Source organism: Staurois parvus, unplaced genomic scaffold, assembly GCF_062004578.1.
Source record: "Staurois parvus isolate SC_StPar_1 unplaced genomic scaffold, SC_StPar_1.0 ptg000145l, whole genome shotgun sequence".
In the NCBI taxonomy this organism is placed as follows: Eukaryota; Metazoa; Chordata; class Amphibia; order Anura; family Ranidae; genus Staurois; species Staurois parvus.
The window spans coordinates 23,040,467-23,062,571 of record NW_028317941.1 but is presented as its reverse complement, the minus strand read 5'-3'; the positions used below and the strand labels follow the sequence as shown (position 1 = coordinate 23,062,571).

General features: G+C 38.6%; 1 protein-coding gene across 9 annotated transcripts in view; it reads left to right on the top strand.

The window, feature by feature from the left end:
* The window catches only part of CASK (calcium/calmodulin dependent serine protein kinase), a 325,007-nt gene extending 317,496 nt beyond the window's left edge, over positions 1 to 7,511 (top strand). For all 9 annotated transcript variants that reach the window (XM_089673937.1, XM_089673942.1, XM_089673939.1 and 6 more), the window contains one exon: positions 3,954 to 7,511. In XM_089673937.1, the coding sequence (XP_089530063.1) occupies positions 3,954 to 4,130 (177 nt within the window). In that variant the 3' untranslated portion in view covers positions 4,131 to 7,511. The remainder of the gene's footprint in view (positions 1 to 3,953) is intronic.
* Positions 7,512 to 22,105: the final 14,594 nt, after the last annotated feature.

The window sequence follows — 22,105 nt, the reverse complement described above, 5'->3', positions numbered from 1 at the left end:
TTACCAAAAACAAACAGTATTGCACTTACATGGAATAAAAACATTTTTTTATTTGCTAATAAAGCAATACTTTTTATGAGTTTTCTGCTGTTGTGCCAGTCTGTCAGATTCCCATGAAATCAGTGGGATTCTGACAATGCTGATGGAAATAATAGTAGGATCAGGGTAATGTGTACCTTCATATAGGACAACATTGATTTGTTTCATTTTACTTAAAGGCTGCCCTATCACTGTAGGCTAAAGTAATAGTTTTGGGTGGTTGTCCACTTAAATGTTTTTATTTCTTTTATTCAGTGGTTTATGTTCTACTTTAATTTTGTTTTGTGTTTTCCTGAATTATTCTTTCCCTTTTACTTACACACTTGCAAATTTTACTAAGCTTCCACGATGGTGCAGAAAATTACCTGTAAGTACCAGAGAGGAGTTTGTAAAGCAGAACCTAAGTGCTAGCTTTTGTAGACTTTGCTAGTTAGATGCCTTGTCTCCTTGTCTGTTGCTTTTTAAGTATTGTGTTAAGATCGTTATATTTTGTTGGGGGAAAAAATGGGGGATATATGTATTTAACAATGAGACATGGATATAGTCCCCATCTTGTCCTCAGCATTACAAACTGTAATTGGATGTACAATGTTAATAACACTGAGTGCATGGCTACATTTAGCACTGCTCTTCCTCTGTGTAAATACCAGATTGCAGTATATATAGCCCAGCATGCACACTGTAGACGGGCATCACTATAGAAGATAATAGCAGTCCCATTATAAATTTGGTGCTTATGCCAGGCAGCCCTGTTATCTTCTATAGCGAGTCTTGTCTACAAAGAGGGCAGTCAACCAACTTGATCACATAAGAAATTTACAGGCTAGAGGACCACTTGATACAGCAGTGGAGTCACTGTTTAGGGATATATGGGCATCTATGGTTTTTAATGTTAATTGCAACTGCCCTTTAAATTCTTAGTGAAGGGTATCCTTTATTTTTATTATAAATGCCTGGAAAGCTTTGTATATTGCTATCACTAAATGATCCTTTGTTTGCAGCACGTGGTCCTCACCATGATTTGGCTAAACCGAATGCATGGGGGAAATCTGTAGGTGTTTTGAATTCCCAAACAATGACTACATCTGCTTGGACGCAGTCACTGTTTGACAGTTTTTCTCCCGCCTCTTTTAGTTTTTCTATCAAAGTTTGTTAAACCATGAGAGTAGTGCCCACAGGGTCACACACGGTTTGAATTTCAGCCAGTTCAGCAGGATTGGTCAACATTAGATTTCCAGTTAGGTAGCTTCTACTTTGCAAAATGTATAGCTGATGATTTTCACTTGTGGATTCTTTTCAGCCTAGCCTGTTAGAAGTGTAGATTTCCACGTCACTGGACCACTCTGTTATACTTTTGCATGTTTACTTTATGCGTTCGTATAAACCACAACATATGATGCAACTCTTAGTAAAAATGCATCAGAACATTGACATTAGCCACTAGTCGTGGAGTGGCTTGCGGTGCAAAATCTCGGTTTCTGTTATATACTGTTTGGGGTGATTTCAATGCTTGCTGTTATGAAAACAGCATGCCACTTAATCAGCTTTATAACCATCTGAGAGATGAATATTCAAGTACATGTAAAAATATTTGCAAATTCTGCAACATTCAGTTTTTCTTGTTAACAAAGTAGGAAAATTTTAAAACCTGCTTCTAAAATTAGAAAAGAGTTGCATAGTCCAAGTACACAGCCCATTTCTGATCTTTAGGATCTTTCCAGATGGGGCAGACTCAGGCAGAGATGACATATCCGTATCCACTTGGGACGGGTGTAAATAGACTCTCCTTCGCTCTTCCTTTTTTTTTTTTTTTAGCAGATCGGATTCAGAGGTGGGTGGGTGTAAACAAACACAAGCTTATTTACACCCACCTGTCCATGGGGGTGAATGGACCATCTAATCAGGTCCACCTAAAAAACTGACCAGCGGACCTGATCAGACCCACCGTGTGAAATGTGCTTTAGTGTGAATTTCACCAGCTGTACCCAGTACCCTGAAGTCTATTTAACGGAGATGGAAATTAGTTTATCAACATTATGCTCCTAAGCAATTGAAATCTCACATTAGATGAACCTTTGTTATTACTTATTAAACTTTTATATCAATGGGTCTGTTTAATATCAATAAAAACGTAAAAGAGAAGTTCGGGATATGAAGAAAACAAACATTTATGCTCACCTAGGTAAATATAGCATCGATCCAATGCTGCATCTGTCCCCCCCTCTACTTTGAGAACTGAGCGATCAAAGACTGCTGATTGCTCAGGTCTTCTGTGAGCAGCACAGGGAGCAGGCGGCTCAGACTGCTGAGCCAGCCCGCAGTCCAGACATTTGGGTTGATCCCAACTTTAATTTCGGGGTCTCTGTAGAGTCTGAAGCAGCTGAATACGGGTCACAGGAGTGCAGAACAAAACGCACTCCTCTGATCCCCAGTTGACGTAGGGCCAAAAAGAGCTTTGACCCTACTTCTTCTTTAAGAACAAGCCTATGGTTGCCAAAATATTCTGCAGTAGTTTTGTGTGCACTGTAGCATTCATATAGAATTACTTAATTGCACCAGAGCATATAATTCATATTACAGAAATTGAATAAATAAACATAGATGGCTCATTACAGTTTTTCTAATCATATGTTAGAATTTGTGTCCACTTAAACCTGTCGTATTTCCACAGTACTAAGTCTGCTAAGTGAAAATTCCATGTTGCTAATGTAATGCCACACTAACTTTTAGCACTTCTTCTAGAATGCCTTCATATATTACATGGCACAGTTAGCTGCCTTTTCCCATTACGTGACTTAGCTACCTTTCTGCTTGCTATCACTGTCTTGTCCTGTCTCACAAATGTGTTTAGTGTTTTCCCTATATCCATCACATTGTTCTGATATCTCATATAATTACTTGACGTGCGTAGAAGAAAAGGTTATGACACAAAATAGAAGTGAACTGTGCTTGGGATTATTTTTCTGTATTATTATGATGTGCTTCACAAACACCATTTTTCCTGCATTATTCACTGTTTGCCGTGTTGAAAAGGATTACATTTATACTTTTCAATTAGCTTAACTACTGATTATGTTGATTTGAAATTGCAGAAAAATGACAGCTTGTGAGCTGCCAAATCTATATGAACTTTGCATTTAAAGTTATGTTTTTTTTAAAATAGTTTTTTGATCAGATTATCAGAACATTATAGGATGTGGCCCACTGTGATTAGTGTCATGAACTGTGAATAGTTGGATCTTTTAGTTTAATATTCCCAATGCTATTGGAAAGTGCTAACCCTTCTTCCTGTGTATATTTGGGGATACCATCTATGGCCTGTGATGACCAACATTGTCTTGTGTCGATGGGCAAATGCAGCTCTTACAAATACACATTCTTTTTTTAAGTTGATATAAGTTTAAGATGCTTTTGAGTTTTTTTAAAATGTATTTTGTAAAGCGCTGCACAAACTGTTGGTGCTATATAAATTCTGTATAACAATAGTAATTAATTGACTGGTACCTTTGACCTACAGTTGGCCTTCAAAGCTGCATCAAGCTGCTTTTGCATTTCATTGACTTGTATGGGGAAAGAAGCAGTTCTAATTCAAACAAAAGCCTATCTACATAGGTTCATAATGCAACTGTGGATTAGTATGTGTTTCTAAATATGTAAATGACTTTGCATTAAATATTTTCTTTTAGCATTCTTTCATATTCAACAAATAAGAAGGGGGTTGTTTCAAAATATGAATATTTGTTAAAGAAGGGGAGGGGGATATATTCATACAAACGTGTTATGGTTGCTGATAACTTGGCCTGGAAATCTCAATCACTGGTTCATAGTTTAATCTCTTAGACGTGAAATGTGTTCTAAACTCAGATTTTTTGGATTGTAGTTACTGATTTTGTCTTTACTTTTTCATTTTACAGGATGAGTCTCTTCAACGCCTGCAGAAAGAGTCCGAGATCCTCCAGAGAACATATGCACACTACTTTGATCTAACAATTATTAACAATGAAATTGATGAAACTATTAGACATCTGGAGGAAGCCATTGAGCTTGTGTGCACAGCACCACAGTGGGTTCCAGTGTCCTGGGTCTATTAGACCACTTTCAAGAGAACTTTTGGCATTTTATTACTTCTAAACCACCTCGTGCAGTACTTGGAGAAACCTCTTTGTTGGCATTATGTCAACTGGTCTTGGCCCCTAGAGACTACCTAAATGTAGTGTGACCTGAATTTATAATTATTGTTATGTCCTAATAGATGGAAATGAACTGAGCAAATTTACATTTTAAAGAGACAGTATCTTTTTTTATTTTTTTCTTTATTGTGTTAAACCTTACATTTTTTAATATCTGCATTATTCAGTTCTTTGGAATGTTATATTTTTACAACCATAGCTTTTTTTCAAAGGCCTCCAAAAACTGCACAAGTGATATGCTGCTTTCTATAATCTATTTTAATAATGGGAATTTTCATTAATTTAGCAGGGGTGAAACACTATGTTTAAGAGTCTTTTTCAAGTCAGTGGGCCAATAGTAAAGGCATATTTAATTTATTTACACTAAATAGCCTTCATCTATTGAAAGAGGAGATACCACGTATTTAACGGCCTTTTTCATTTACTGCATACAATAATAACTTTATTTGATACTGTCTCTTTGAAGAGGTCTGTAAACAATATAGAGATTTCAAACCGGGTCTTAATGCATGTGGACAGTCGCAAGCGTTTATACTGTTGGTGTGTCTGTGTTGAACAAAACTGTAACTTACAGAAACATACATTCCGTTCATGGGAAACCGTACCCGAGGGAGTTAAATAAAATTATTATAACCGAGTTGTGAACCTATGCACATCCCTTGCATTTTGGGCAACTTTATAAAAAGAAAAAAGCTGATTTTTATTATTAATCATGTAGTGAAATGTGTTTGTAATTTTGTCTCAATTTAATTTTTGTTGTAAACAGGGAAGGGTTATATCAATTTTTTTTATTTTCCTGTTTTCCCTCCATTTTGGGTCTGTGTTGTCAAGAGAGTATTAATGTATAATTAAGTTGTAAGGAATTTTTTTTCCTCTTATGCATATGTAATTGTTAACAATGCACAACATTTTAATAGTTATATAATAAAAGGTTTTTGGGGACCTCTACGAAAATCAAGAATATTCCATATGAATGAAAGTTAAAAGAGAAACCATAGCCCTGTAAATTCTGAATGAACTCAAAGCTTAACCTGACCAATATTTTTTATTTTTTAGAAATTATTTCTTTTATGTGTTCAATCATATGCCTTTCGATCATTCATTTATTGTGACTAGGAAATAAATTTAATTCTGGTGGCACAGTGGATGATTGTACAGGTAGTTTGTCTAGTAATTCATATTATATTTGGTCTCAAGGAAGTTGCTAACGGGTTAATTTTTACCTTTTTTCTGTTCTCATTTTATTGGCACAACATAATCCCAAAAATTTGAAGCACAAGGTCTACAACAAGTAATCATAATGGGTTATTCAACAGTTATTTAAATATATATATATATATTTTTATGCAGAAGGCACCAGGTGAAATAGTCACTTTCATAGAGAAATATAGGCATTGTTGGGTGGAGATATTCAATCTGCTTCCTACCTAAAGCCACACATCTAAAATATTGTTTATAATATCTTGTTACATTTATTTTCATTTTTAATCTTACTTTTCTTAAATAAACAGTGAAAGCATCTCCAAGTAATACTTGCGTAATAAGTTCCTGTAAAATTAAAAAAGACTGTTCCATCTGGGTTGGAGCCCTGTATTTACCCATTTGGGAGGTAGTGAAGGAGAGTGACACGCGGTTCTAAAAATTTGTGCCAGTTAACCAAAAAATGCAATGTCTTCATCCAACATGCTTTGTTATCTCCAATGTCCTAACTATTATTTTATATTATTTTACATATATTGTCTTGTAAATTCTCAAGTTCATTGTAAACTTCCATAAAAAAAATAATTGCTCAAGGATGGTTGGGTAGGATAAAGGTAGTGAATAAAAATAGTGAAAAAAAATCACCATGAAAGTATAAATAAAATCAAATTTATTTTGTTCTGTGCTATTTTTTTTTCTCTGAGTCCTTCTTTAAATCTGTTACACAGTTTGTTTCTTAATATATGTAATGTGGCTTACATGTCAATAGATATCATGGCTGAAGACTGCCTCATGTACAACTTATATATTTCAGTAATGAAGCATTTGATGACTGAAAAATTTGAGTACATCTTATAAAGAAATCGGACTAGAGTTAAATAAATTTATTTATATTACCTCTTGCAACATTACATGAAACAGATGACTGAACTCTGATGACAGTTCATTTGAACTCTATTGTTCACAATGAACTTGTGAATTATCTTTAGTATTTTTTGCATATCAATTACACTCTAAGATCACAGCCTCCCATCCTTTTTTAAAATAAATGGATGGAGAAATTACTGGTGCTAGTGAAACCTAATTACATGATGTTGCTAAGTAGGTTTCTTATGTAAAGGACAATGTAATTTTTTTGGTTTCCTAATCAATCTGATTAACAGTTAAAATATCTTGCCAAGAAGATGTTTGTTTCCAGTGTCTGTTACCTTCATGTTACTTGAGCATTCAAATCCTGTAAATTATTTAAAATGTTCAATGAAACATTCATTGTATTTTCTTTTCAGAATTGCTCTCACAACGTACATTCTGCTGAATGTTGGAAGTAAATTGTCATTGCACTAATCTGCTTCAACTAAGGGCTACATCTAAGATTACTTTTACATTTAAGGGTGTCAAGTAAATTTGAGTCATTTCAATATATGAAGTGTAGTGTTAAAAGGGAAGCTATCGTGTATTTTCAACATACATTGCAAGTTTCTTTCATTTTACCATTTACCTGAAAACAATTTTAGGTGTGACTTCTAGTTTTACAATACTGGCTTTTCAGTGTTTTGTTGATTTTATTTACAGATTTCAAATTCTCCTATCTGTGAGACAAGTGTAACTTGGTAAAGAACTAATGAGATTACCAGAAAAGATGTTCTATTGTCTTCAGTCAGTCAGAGCAGACTGTCATACTTGTATTAGGAGCAAATAGAACAGGAACATAGTCATTTTGTCACCTTACCAAGCAGGATGCACAGCCTGTATTTTCGATTAGCAATTGTTGCCATTCATTTTTACTGCAATTACAAACATATTTAAAACTACCTATAGATTCCCTTTTAAGCTGCTTTTACAATTGTTATGGTCTCATGGAGGAAAACCTTTTTACATGGGCTGGATTAGTGCATTGATGAATACCAACCACTGTATTTGTGAAAAAGTATGTAAATTTGGATAGCATTTTGCTGTGATAAAAATCATAATCCGGTATGAAAGATTCAACTGTACAGTAGCTCATAAATCAGAAGAACGCAGATATTGTCACTTTGTAAGAATGGTTAATCAGAATTAAAGCCAGGTGAAAGATCTTTGCAATATGTTATCCCTGTGTTTATTTTTCTGCATGTCATTGTCTTGTTGCAGTTGAGATTATCTGAAAATTACTTAAGAACAGCTGTACACATATATAGCAGCTCAGACTGGGCCTTATGCCATACTGTCACATTCATTCATATCCATGTTTCTAATTACCCCCACCATTGGAGACTCCTGATCTCAGAATAACCGTCTGAAAGAAATAGGATGGGCTTCTAATCAACTAGCTATTTAATAGCTAATCACAATCAACATTTGTTTGAGAACCCTTCCCTGTACCCTTTTCTCCTCTGTGATGCAAAATAGATAAAATGTATCATAAATATAAACTAGATCATGGCTTGATCTAGATTTGTAAATTTGGCCATAAACACACAGATTTTTTTTTAAGTTCATCCTGCAGGCTGAATGAAAAAAATCCAACAAATTCCTCCATCCATCCACCAACTGTCAAAATAGAGGAACAGCAACTGAATGTGATTGGATGCAGCTGGTTTTCAGCTGACAATTTTCTGCCCAGCTCCATTGATGATTCAATCAATGGATGCCTGGCAGGAGGTGGCCCACAGGGTTCCTCAAAAACTGGCCACAATTCATACAGTGTATGGCCAGCTTTAATGTTGGATTGGGGGGGGGGGGTCATTTATCAATTTTGTTGCAAGGCAAAGCAATTCTAAACCTGAACAGTGAGATGCATCATGGGACATTTATTATAAAATTACAGGCATAAATTCTTCCTTTGACTAAATAAAACATGACCCTGACCACTTCCTAGGCTTCCTAGATCAGTTTTTCTTCCATTTTTGCATTTAAAAAAAAAAAAAGCGGAAGAAAAACGAATAACCATTATATCCTATTGAACTTTTCACACCAGTCTGTTGCGTTTTTAAAAGTCCTGCTTGCTTTGTGTTTGGTGCTGTAAAAAAATGCACCCGAAATGCTCCTCCCCATTGAAACAAGTGGAAAAGATGGTAAAAATTCATCAAGAATGCACCCACAGTAGCGTTTTTAGTGCTTTTTATGCATGTCAGGTGAAAAATGTACCAGAAATGTAGCAAAAACAGATACGATTTTTTACTGTGTTTTTACAATGGAGCAACGTGAAAGTAGCCTTAATTATGCATCTGTTTACAGTGGAAAACTGTCTTCAGTTTTTCACTTCTTTAAAATTTCCAAGCTCACATTTGGCTGCCCAGGAATACAGATGCACAGGTCTGTAAAACTTTTGCACAGACTTTACTGAAGGAAACAGCTTAATTTGCAAATAAATCCTCATGCACACTGGATGTTTTTACAGCTGCTGTTTTTGGCTCTTGGCGGGTTTTTTTCTACAGCCAGTAAACTCCCCAGCATGTTATCCTATGTGTCCATGGGCTGTAATCAGCATTTTGTGGCTGAAAAAACCCCCAGAACTAGAGGGTTTCTAGAGGAGTTTTTTAGCTGTAAAAACGCTCAAACAGGCAAACCAGTGTTTTTGGACAGTTTTTTTTTTTTGGTAAAAATAACCACAAACGCGGTTAAAAACTAATGCAAAAACGCTGAAAACTCACATTTTAGTATGACTTACACAGCTATCGCTACCAGCGTTCTTAAAACGCCCAGTATGCATGGAGCCTAATTGTGTCACTACTTTGCATAATAAATGTATCAGGTACCGTATTTTTTGCTCCATAAGACGCACCTAGGTTTTAGAGGAGGAAAACCAGAAAAAAATATTCTGAACCAATGGACTGTAGACCTAGTACAGGAAATTACCAGAGACTGTGGATGTACTACAGGAGATGACCAGAGACTGCAGATATATAGTACAGGACATGACCAGAGACTGCGGACACAGTACAGGGGATGACCAGAGACTGCGGACACAGTACAGGGGATGACCAGAGACTGCGGACACAGTACAGGGGATGACCAGAGACTGCGGACATAGTACAGGGGATGACCAGAGACTGCGGACACGGTACAGGAGATGACCAGAGACTGCGGACACGGTACAGGAGTTGACCACAGACTACGGACCTTTGGGGAGCGGGGAATTTGTCAGGTAACTGCTCCCACTTCCGCTGCGATCGCCTAGGCGAGCGAAAGTTGTCCTCCCTCCCTGTAGTCTTCTGGGACACGTGACAGGTCCCAGAAGACTACGGGGCCACAAAGCGCAGCGCTTCTCGCGCGTGCGCAGTGGGCACCCAGCTTTGAAGCCCCAAGCTGTCACAGCCGGGTGCCCACACTAAAGATGCCGGCACCAGGGAGAGAAGACGGCTGGTGAAACCAGCCGTGGTGAGGACACCGCTGGACCGAAGAACAGATAAGTGGCTGTATTTTACAACTCAGCAGCTACAGTTTTTGTAGCTGCTGACTTTTTTTGTTGTTGTTTTCACCTGGAACTCCACTTTAAGGGGCAGCTGCTTTTGGCCCTGCCTGGCGATGCCACAGAAGAGTCGAGCGGCCGGCCTGGTATTCTAACATGGCAGCAACGGGGAGAATACCGGCCCGGCCAATCCATATTCGTTCCATAAGACGCACAAACATTTCCTCCCATTTTTTTTGTGGGGGGGGTGTCTTATGAAGCGAAAAATCCGGTATATTTTAGGTAGGATAAAGGAAAAAAAAAATTAGGAGAGCACACTTACTGTCACTGGGTTGTCTTTGGTTGGTGAGTCATCCAATGTAATGAATGGATTGGGGACAGTCATTCAGGACTCAGAAGTGATGTTTTACAAGTTGCTTCCAGGTCAGTAATAGGAAGGGGTGAGCAGCAAACAGATGTTTGGTGATCTTCCTTCCATCTACGTGGCAGCACCTGACACGCTGGTCCCAGGTCTACCAATGGGCTTGTGGAACCCCAGAAACTTGGGGGGGGGGAAACAGTAATAGGGGTGTGTGGAAGCCACCAGATTACTTTCATTACTTTCATCAAAAAATTACTTTTTTTTTTTTTTTAAATAATCTTAAGTCATGTGGTGTCCTCATGCCAAGATCAAAAGCGCTTCCTAAGGCCCTCAGAAAGGAGAATGTTAATGCCTGTGGGTCTTGAAAGGGATTTAGCCTAAGAACCCTTACATTTATTTGTAGGATCTGCAGGTAAGCCTTGCAAAGTTGCTATCAAGGAGCATAAATCCACTATAAGAGATTGCATCAATTTAACCTGCATGGGAGGTCTGTCAAGTAAAAGCTTTCCTCATAGACTGTCCAAAATGAACATTACAGTAAGACTAGTAAAGACCAGGCCTTCTGCAACAATGTGCTGGAGATTGATGAATCAAAGATAGTTGTTTGGCCACGGCAACAGAAATTGTGTTTGCTGGAAACATGAAGAGCATTTCAGGAGACAAAATTCATACCAACTGTGAAGTATTATGGTGGCAATGGTATAGTTTGAAGTTGCTTTGCTACCTCAGGGCCTAGACAGCTTGCAGTCAAGCTATGAATATAGCATCATCCCAAAGCTTGATGAGAATATCTATCCAAAAGTTGAAGCTGAACAAGAAATTAAACTTTAGCATGATAATCCAAAGCACACTAGAAAATCCACCAAGGACTGGCCTGTTCAAAGTTTAAATGTGTGTGAATTTTGAATGGGCAGGTTATGCAAGGCAACCCAAAAATATCTTGCTCAAGGAATTTTGCATAGAAGAGCAGTCAGAAATGATACTGAGTCTATATGAAAGTCTGCTGGGTAGTCATGCAAGGCTCCTACAAGAAATAATTTCTGCTAAAAAGGGCATTACCAGCTTATGAGGCCATGGGCTTTTCCACAGTATTCATTATATTTATTAACATTTTTGCTGAAAAAAAAAGTTGAAAATGTTAAACATAGGTTATACTCACTTTTTTTTACATCACTGCATATCAGCCTCAATGTAACATGCAAATTATAAATACCATGCATAGGTATGCCTGTCTGTTATAGTGAAACTTGAAAGTTAAATGCCCATTTAGTTTTGTTCAGTGAAATTTAAAAAAAAGTGTATGCTGCTGTAAATATTTGCACCCACTGACCACTTGCTGATACATTGAGACCATGCTGACATTGTTTGGTATGTTATTGATCCCCTTCCTCCGCAGTCACAGATTTGTGGGTTTAATAAGACTTTATTGGCAGCTAAGGTAAAATAAAAAAGGAAGTAAGCTTTTTTTAATGTACTAAAGATATTTAAATATAACTGCTCCAGAATAACCGTTTCACAGAGAATATAAGAAACATACAGTTGCAAGAAAAAGTATGTGAACCCTTTGGGATTACGTGGAGTTTTGCATGAATTGGGCATAAAATGTGCTCTGAACGTCATCTAAGTCACAACAATAGAAGAACACAGTCTGCTGAACATAATACTAACAAACATTAGATGTTGCCATGGTTTAATTGCACATAACATGTAAACATTCACAGTGCAGGGAGGAAAAAGTATGTGAACCTTTGGACTTAATAACTGGTTGACCCTCCTTTGGCAGCAATAACCTCAACCAAACATTTCCTGTAGTTGCAGATCAGACCTGCACAACGATCTGGAGTCATTTTGGACCACTCCTCTTCACAAAACTGTTTCAGTGTAGCAATATTCTTGGGATGTCTGGTGTGAATCGCTCTCTTAAGGTCATGCCACAGCATTTCAATCGGGTTGAGGTCAGGACTCTGACTGGGCCACTCCAGAAGGCGTATTCTGTGCTGTTGCAGCCATTGTTTTGTTGAATTACTTGTATGCTTTGGGTCATTGTCCTGTTGCATCACCCATCCACTGCGGAGCTTCAGTTGGCGGACAGATGGTCGTACATTTTCCTGCAAAATGTCTTGATAAACTCTGGAATTCATTTTCCCATCAATGACAACAATCCGTCCAGGCCCTGAGGCAGCAAAGCAGCCCCAAACCATGATGCTCCCTCCGCCATGTTTTACGGTGGGGATGAGGTTTTGATGTTGGTGTGCTGTGCCTTTTTTTCTCCACACATAGTGTTGTGTGTTCTTCCCAAACAACTCAATCTTGGTTTCATCTGTCCACAGTATATTTTGCCAGTAGTGCTGTGGAACATCCAGGTGCTCTTTTGCAAACTTCAAACGTGCTGCAATCTTCTTTTTGGACAGCAATGGCTTCCTCCGTGGTGTCCTCCCATGTACTACATTCTTGTTTAATGTTTTCCTTATTGTAGATGTGGCAACAAAAATGTTAGCATGTGCCAGAGATTTCTGTAGGTCTTTAGCTGACACTCTGGGATTCTTCTTTACCTCATGCAGCATTCTGCGCTGTGCTCTTGCAGTCATTTTTACAGGACGACCACACCTAGGGAGAGTAGCAACAGTGCTAAACTTTCTCCATTTGTAGACAGTCTGTCTTACCGTGGACACATGAACATCAAGGCTTTTGGAGATACTTTTGTAACCCTTTCCAGCTTCATGCAAGTCAACAATTCTTGATCGTAGGTCTTCTGAGAGCTCTTTTCTGCGAGGCATGGTTCACATCAGACAGTGCTTCTTGAAACCAGTAAACCCAAAACAGGTGTGTGTTTTTTAAGGGCAGGACAGCTGTCAGCAACACATCCAATATCATCACACTGATTGGAGTCAAGGTTGGCTCACTCCTGGCTCCAATTAGCTCTGGGAGAAGTCATTAAGCTAGGGCCTCACATACTTTTTCCTCCCTGCACTGTGAATGTTTAGATGTTATGTGTAATTAAACCATGGCAACTTCTAATGTTTGTGTAGTATTATGTTCAGCAGACTGTGTTCTTCTATTGTTGTGACTTAGATGACGTTCAGAGCACATTTTATGCCCAATTCATGCAAAACTCCACGTAATCCCAAGGGGTTCACATACTTTTTCTTGCAACTGTATAATTGTAAGCTCGAAAGAGCAAGGGCCCTTGACCCCCTCGCATTTTGTTTTGTTACTGTATTGTCTCATGTACTGTCCCCCACTATAATGTACAGCGCTGAGCAAACCTTTTAGCGCTATGTAAATACTGTATAATAATAAACCGCAAAATGGCCATGCAATGCATTTAATGTTTTTATACACTTCTGTGTATAGTTTGTAATGGTATAGGGGGTCAGCCATACTTGCACATCACACATGCAGGATCTGCTTCTGCTTTGTAATGCTACTCACATTGGGCTCGCTCACTGAAAACAATGGACTCCTCCATGACTATTTTTTACAAGAATTTGTTTAAAAGGGCCTAATGTTTAAAACTAAACATGCACAGTTCCATAAGTGGACCCACATCATGCAAAAAAGAATTCTTAAATTATAAATATTAAAGAACTGGACATATTTCTGGTCAGATATGTCATGGACACCTGATAAGCTCCTCCTACCCCTAATCTGTACAATCAATTAATGATATTGATCTCACTAGATGCATCTGGGAGGCCCAGGTAAATTCTGAACATAAAATGCTGGCAGTGTCTTTTTATATTGATCTTCATAGCATACTTTTTTTTTTCTTTTTCTTTATTTGCACAGTTGCACTTTAGCTGTGTTGTGGAATTATCTTTAGGGCTGTGGATCCTTCATTTTTAGAGTTAAGGTCTACTTTAAAGTAAACCTAAGAAAAGCATGAAGTCCGCAATTGGTGTTTTTTTCTGGAAAATTCTTGTTACCTTGTGCTTGGCCTAGAAAAGTCTTAAAGAAATGTCTTGTCTTTTTTTCCAGGTTAGTGATTCTGAAAACACTGAAAAATTTGTACTATACAGCCAGGGAGCTAACGTTCTCAAAAGGAAGGCAGCAGCCTACATAGTTGTCTTATGGCAGTACTCTGAAACTGAGAGAGTAATTGCACTAAACTCCTGAGAGCCCCTTATAGTGACTAATCGACAACTCTGTATACATATTAAATTAGCAAAAGTATTGATTGTAAAAATGCGATAGGCTCATCAATTTTTAAGCATGTATAACCCCCAACCTACCTTCGATCTTGCACAGTTATACAGGCTCCTCTCCTGTATAAAATTGCTTACTCTGATTTCAATGCAAATTGTAAGCTTCTCATAGCCTGCACTAGAAGCTGCAGCAAGCCAGAGCTCTCATTGTTTCCTGGTTGACTGATAGCCAGCATCATCTCTCTGTTTCTGTATTTTCAATCGTGGAGCTTTTGCATCACATGCGAGAGGCAAGAGGATGTAGTGACCATGTCACTGAGTCTAAAAAAAGGTATTTAATGAAAATGGAAAGTTGTATTTACTAATTTTATTAGCATGTTGATTCGGGGAGAAAGGAGGAACCAGGGAATGCAAAATATAAGCTGATTAAACTTCAACTTTAATGAGGAATTAAAATTGCTGTGAAAAATTGGTAAGAGTAAGTCTCTTTTGCCATAAAAACTTTGACCCATGCTTCTGGTAATTTTTCCCTTTGCGTGGATACAATCTCTTCTGCTGGAGTGTCCATATGCATACACCATTTCTTTCTTTCAAATACATATTTTTGTTCTTCCTGCCATTCTATTCACATTTGTATAAATATATATAACCTTTGGCAAATAGCCAACTGTCCTAAATTGCTTTATTTTTTATCTCTGCAAATTTATCCCTTGCATGAATATACAACACGTTATAGAATAGGTTTACCTTTGGAACATGTTTCAGCTGTATTTAGGGTGGAACATGTAACATTATTAGTTAATTATTATTTAAAATGAACCCTGCGTAAAAAAGTCCACTTTAACGACAGATCGCCACACCACTAAATACAAATAGCTTCCAGAAAAAAAAAAAAGCTTTGAAAAAATAAATACTTCTCAGCCCCAGCTTCCATCCAGCTTTTAGCAGTAATGTGGACCTCACCTACCTTACTTAGTGATATTTTAGAGCCCAGCTCTCCTGGGGGGGGAGGAGAAAGAACTGTGAGGCATGCTACCTCCAAAAATTGGCCAAAAGTCAAGACTCAGGTCATTTATTCTTTTTTTTATTTTTTGGCAGAATTTTGTATTTCCATGCAAGGTCCATTTAAATGGTAACTGATACAATTAAACTAAAAAAGATTTGGGGTCAATATTGTTGTCATATATAACGGGTGACAATTGATAATTATTGTTGTTGAGGTTCTTGGTATGTAGCACTCCTCTATCCCAGAAATTGTATTTTCCCACAGCAACAAGTTCAATGGTTCTTTTCCGGAGAGATGCATTTATTGAGCTCAGATCTATAAGACAGAGGTACAGACAAGGAAGATGATAGGGTGCTTAGAATATTCATGCAACTATCAGACACATTCAGAGGACCCACTTTCTCCTGTCATAACCTAACAAAGAGAGCCTTCCCTAATATACACATTTTCCCCATTTAGTAAAATGGCAAATACTCTGACTGGCCACTTTTAGTAGCCCTTTTTATCTTCTGGGTGACAGGTAAGGCCTTTTGGCTTCGGACAGCTGCAGTCATAAGTTATAATCAAAGTTGTCCAGGTATTTCCTAAACTACATTCTTTTGCTTTTAATTAGATAAACAAGTTACCCTTTGAATAATGCTTAACCTCCCTAGACTATTCCTGCGTGTAACCGAGCTACACTTGGGAATAGCCTGCAGCGTTGCTCTGGGATCTTTTCACTTACCTTGTCCTGTGCTCCCGCGATGTCCCCTCTGCAGTGTCCCTGGCAATGTCCTCCGGCCGATGCTAGCATCTGTCTTCCGGGTTCTGCTCCCTGGACGTCAGGACGTATGGGGACGGAACTGGCGGGAAATTTGAAAATTTTTAAAGTGACATTCACTAAATTCTCTAAAATCACATAGTAAATCATTACTGTATCAAATCATTTCACATACATTTTATCCCTAGTGCTTTGTCCTGTGCCCTGCCTGCATTTTTACTGTTCTTTCTGCCTTGAAACTGAGAAATGTCCATGGCGTCCAAAAAAGCGTCCCTTTAGGTCAAAAGCGGTTTTAGACCAGCTAGAGAACAGCGATAGTAAATTAGAACCACTTGCAGAATTGAGTGATAATGATTCGTGGGGAAATTTGTCATCAGACACTGAAAACTATTTTGCGACTTTGCTCAGTGATGTGCGAACTTGGCGCTCTTTTTCAAATTTCAGTGTTTTTGGTTTGATTATATTATTGAATTAAATTTAATATTATTTATGATTATTAAATTGTAATTTATGATTTTGTGTTTTAAATTTTAACATACCGGGAATGTTTGCCAGACTTTTGTTCGGACAGATTTCAGTGAGTTATTCCTAAAAATTTCAGGCCTACAATAAAAAAAACTACGTATTTCCGTGTAAAAAATGTACCGCTTTCAGCACAGAAATATGGACATAATCAGACCGCTAGGGAGGTTAATACGTCTTACCCCTTTTCATGTCATTAGATAATTAGATGCTGGCCAAGTCCCTTCAAGTGTGCCGGAGCAATCTGCATTTTATCACCCTTGCAAGTTTGCAAATTACTGCCTTTGACTTGTAACAAGTTGGCTCCCAAGTGCCAAGGTAATCTTGGATAAAATTAACATAGCAAATAGTCCTTGGCTATCTTTTTGTTGTGCAAAATACATTTAGCTCAGTCAGATGCTGGCCTGGTCAATGATGTGAATATACTATTTATATATATATATATATATATATATATAAGACACTGCTCAAAAAAATAAAAATTAAAGGAACACTTTGAAAACGCATCAGAACTCAATGGGGAAATATATCATGCTGGAAATCTATACTAATATGGACTGGGTAATGGGTTATCAACGTAAGCATGCACCATCGTTTGATGGAAATTAATATTACCAATCTACAGAGGACTGAAGTCAAAGACACCCCGAAAATAAAAGTGAAAAAATAATGCAGCAGGCTAGTCCATTTTGCTGAAATTTCAATGCAGGCAACTCAAAATGATACTCAATAGTTTGTATGGCCACCACGTGCTTGTATGCATGCCTGACAATGTCAGGGCATGCTCTTAATGAGATGAAGGATGATGTCCTGGGGTATTTCCTCCCAGATCTGGACCAGGGCATCACTGAGCTCCTGGGCAGTCTGAGATGCAACCTGGTGGCATCGAATAGACCAAAACATGATATCCCAGAAGCTTTCTATTGGATTTAGGTCAGGTGAATGTGGGGGGACATTCAATGGCATCAGTTCCTTCATCCTCCATGAAGTGCCTGCATACACTCGCCACATGAGGCCGGGCATTGTTGTGCACCAGGAGGAACCCAGGAGCCACTGCACCAGCATAGAGTCTGACAATGGGTCTAGCCTGTAGAAGTCTGTGCGTCCCTCCATGGATATGTCTACCCAGACCATAACCATCACATGACATTAACAACAGGTGCAGTAGATAGGCAACAATGAGACAACCCCCAAAACAGGAATGGTTTTACAGATGGAGGCCACTGACATTTTTTCCCCTACTCATCTTTTCTGACTGGTTTTCACTACCGGTAGTTTTGCATTTGGCAAGGGTCAGTGTCACTACTGGTAGCACCTTGCCAAATGCAAAACCTGATCACTTCCCCACACACACAATATTACAATGGTAACATTGTACTATTCTGATAAAAGTATTTTTTTTTAAATAATAAAAATGTTAAAAAAAAATATTGAGAATATAAAAAAAAAAATTTTTTTAACTACTTGCCAACCGCTTACCCATATTTTGCTGGCGAACAGCAGCTCTTGACAAAGTGACGTAATCATGCATTGCTTCCTATTTTGGGGGGTGTGAACGCACCTGTGCCCCCCACCCATCAGTCCAGGGAGAGAAAAGAGAACACGGCACTGAGTAAAAGCACCACTACATTTTACACACACACGTTAGATTAGCACATTTAACCCTTTGATCACTTCGACACCCAGCCAGTGCCATTAGTACAGTGTCAGTATATAGATTTTTTTTTTTTCATTGATCACTATTCCTGCCACTAGCAACATCAGATAGCGTCAGGGATTGCCTGCACACTCACGCTATAGGTCACTGATCACCGCAGAACTATATTGATCGTGTACAGAACTATACTTTGTATAGTGTCCACAAGAATGCAGTGTTAGCAGGAACAGCCTCATTCGTTGCCAGCACTAGCGTTTAGCCCCTCCGCTGTTTTTTACAAAAGATTTGTACCAATTGATGTGGGCCAAAGCAATTTATACGCACACCAATACATGGCCGCCCACCCAAAAGCAGCTCTTGCCAGACAATTCGTATGGAAACCTATCATGATTTCTGAATTTAAAACTCTTTTGGGCCTAACCCTCAACATGGGCATTACAGAAATTCATGAATTGCGGTCATGTTTTATCCAGAGAGCCAATTCATCGTGTGTCTGTGTTCTCTGCTGTTACATATACAGTCAGGTCCATAAATATTGGGACATCGACACAACTCTAACATTTTTGGCTCCGTACACCACCACAATGGATTTTAAATGAAACAAACAAGATGTACTTTAACTGCAGACTGTCAGCTTTAATTTGAGGGTATTTACATCCAAATCAGGTGAAGGGTGTAGGAATTACAACAGTTTGCATATGTGCCTCCCACTTGTTAAGGGACCAAAAGTAATGGGACAATTGGCTTCTCAGTTGTTCCATGGCCAGGTGCATGTTATTCCCTCATTATCCCAATTACAATGAGCAGATAAAAGGTCCAGAGTTCATTTCAAGTGTGCTATTTGCATTTGGAATCTGTTGCTGTCAACTCTCAAGATGAGATCCAAAGAGCTGTCACTATCAGTGAAGCAAGCCATCGTTAGGCTGAAAAAACAAAACAAACCCATCAGAGAGATAGCAAAAACATTAGGCGTGGCCAAAACAACTGTTTGGAACATTCCTAAAAATAAGGAACGCACCGGTGAGCTCAGCAACACCAAAAGACCCGGAAGACCATGGAAAACAACTGTGGTGGATGACTGAAGAATTCTTTCCCTGGTGAAGAAAACACCCTTCACAACAGTTGGCCAGATCAAGAACACTCTCCAGGAGGTAGGTGTATGTGTGTCAAAGTCAACAATCAAGAGAAGACTTCACCAGAGTGAATACAGAGGGTTCACCACAAGATGTAAACCATTGGTGAGCCTCAAAAACAGGAAGGCCAGATTAGAGTTTGCCAAACGACATCTTAAAAAGCCTTCACAGTTCTGAAACAACATCCTATGGACAGATGAGACCAAGATCAACTTGTACCAGAGTGATGGGAAAAGAAGAGTATGGAGAAGGAAAGGAACTGCTCATGATCCTAAGCATACCACCTCATCAGTGAAGCATGGTGGTGGTAGTGTCATGGCGTGGGCATGTATGGCTGCCAATGGAACTGGTACTCTTGTATTTATTGATGATGTGACTGCTGGCAAAAGCAGCAGGATGAATTCTGAAGTGTTTCGGACAATATTATCTGCTCATATTCAGCCAAATGCTTCAGAACTCATTGGACGCCGCTTCACAGTGCAGATGGACAATGACCCAAAGCATACTGCAAAAGCAACCAAAGAGTTTTTTAAGGGAAAGAAGTGGAATGTTATGCAATGGCCAAGTCAATCACCTGACCTGAATCCGTTTGAGCATGCATTTCACTTGCTGAAGACAAAACTGAAGGGAAAATGCCCCAAGAACAAGCAGGAACTGAAGACAGTTGCAGTAGAGGCCTGGCAGAGCATCACCAGGGATGAAACCCAACGTCTGGTGATGTCTATGCGTTCCAGACTTCAGGCTGTAATTGACTGCAAAGGATTTGCAACCAAGTATTAAAAAGTGAAAGTTTGATTTATGATTATTATTCTGTCCCATTACTTTTGGTCCCTTAACAAGTGGGAGGCACATATGCAAACTGTTGTAATTCCTACACCGTTCACCTGAGTTGGATGTAAATACCCTCAAATTAAAGCTGACAGTCTGCAGTTAAAGCACATCTTGTTCGTTTCATTTCAAATCCATTGTGGTGGTGTATAGAGCCAAAAATGTTAGAATTGTGTCGATGTCCCAATATTTATGACTGTATGCCCAACATAGTCCAGGAATGTACTGGTATGTAGAGTGGTTATACTGGGATGATCCCTGCAGCTACAGACATCATCCTGGTATCGTTTTTTTCAGCTGGTGGTCAGCTTTCATGTAAAAACAATCCTAGTGGCCAATTAGCTGCTGAATTATTTTTACGAGCAGAGGGAAGGGACATCCCCCCCTCCTGTTGCTTTGCACAGTTTTCTTGGGCTCTCCTGTCCCACAGGGGAATCCGAGAATGCAGCCAGCAGTTCTGCTGGCTGACCATAGAGCTGGTCAGAGACAAGAATGGCTCCAAATATCTCTATAATCTAAGAAATGAGAAGCTATGAGCATGTCATCGCTTCAGTTTTGCAGGATATAAAAAGCGCCATTTGTAAATTGGGAAAGCATCTGATCACACCGATCTTGGCGAGATTAGATAATGTAAGGGCAGAGGGGATATCTAGAGTCTGATAGACCCCAGATTTCTCAAAGAAGAATTAATGACAATGCCCATTGAAGTTATAGGGGATATTTGCATTGATAGAATTAAAAGTGATAAAAAAATGAAAGAGAAAGTGTAAAAAAATTTTAAAAAGTCAATATAACTAAAAAAAAAACACCCTTGCCCCCCTGCAAGCACACACCTGCGTGTGCAAGCGTTGACCCTGTGTCGGTATGTAAACAGTGGTTGCACCCTGCATGTATCGCCACGAGCGTCAGATCGAGGGCAGTAATTCTAGCACTAGACCTCCTGTTGAAATTTAAATTGGTGACCTGTAAAGGCTTTTAAAGTATCGCCTATCGATAATAAAAATGTATGTACTTTGTTACCATTGCACGGGCATGCACAGTTTTAAAGCATGTCATGTTTGGTATCTATTTACTCAGTATAACATCATCTTTTATATTTTATCAAACAATTGTGTTTTTGTGCATTAAAATTCTAAAAAGTGTGTTTTTCCCAAATTATTTGAGTTTGCAAAATCGCTGCGCAAATACTGTGTGACTTAAAAAATTTCAACACCCACCGTTTTATTCTCTAGGGCCTCTGCTTTAAAAAAATACAGAATGTTTGGGGGTTCAAATTAATTTTCTAGCAAAAAAACTGTTTTTTCATATTAACAAAAAAGGGTCAGAAAAGGCTTGGTCTTCACGAGTGGGTGATGTGTGGCATAAGCTTCTAATGTTGGCCCTGAAATGCCAGGATAGTAGAAGCAATCCCTCCAAATGACCCCTTTTTGGAAAGCAGACACTCCAAGGTATTTGCTAAGAGGCATGGCGAGTGTTTGCAGATCTCATTTGTTGCCACATGTTTTTGGAAAATGAAGAAAGAAAACAAAAAATTTATATTTTTCTTTTCTTTTTTTCTTTTTCAAAACCTGTGACAAAAATGATATCTGTAAAATACTTACCATGCCTCCTATCAAATTATTTGGGGTGCCTGCTTTCCAAAAAGGGGTCATTTGGAGGGGAGTGTGTTTGTACTATCCTGGTATTTTATAGCCTCTGAAACTGTGATAGTGCCCTTTGAAAGCCTGGAGGTGATCATTGGATTTTGGGGGCTTGTATGTAGCTAGGCTGCCAAAAAGTCTCTCACATGTGGTATCCCCATACTCGGAAAAGAAGTAGGAGAATGTGTTTTGGGGTGTTATTCCACATATACCCATGGCATGCATGAGCAATAT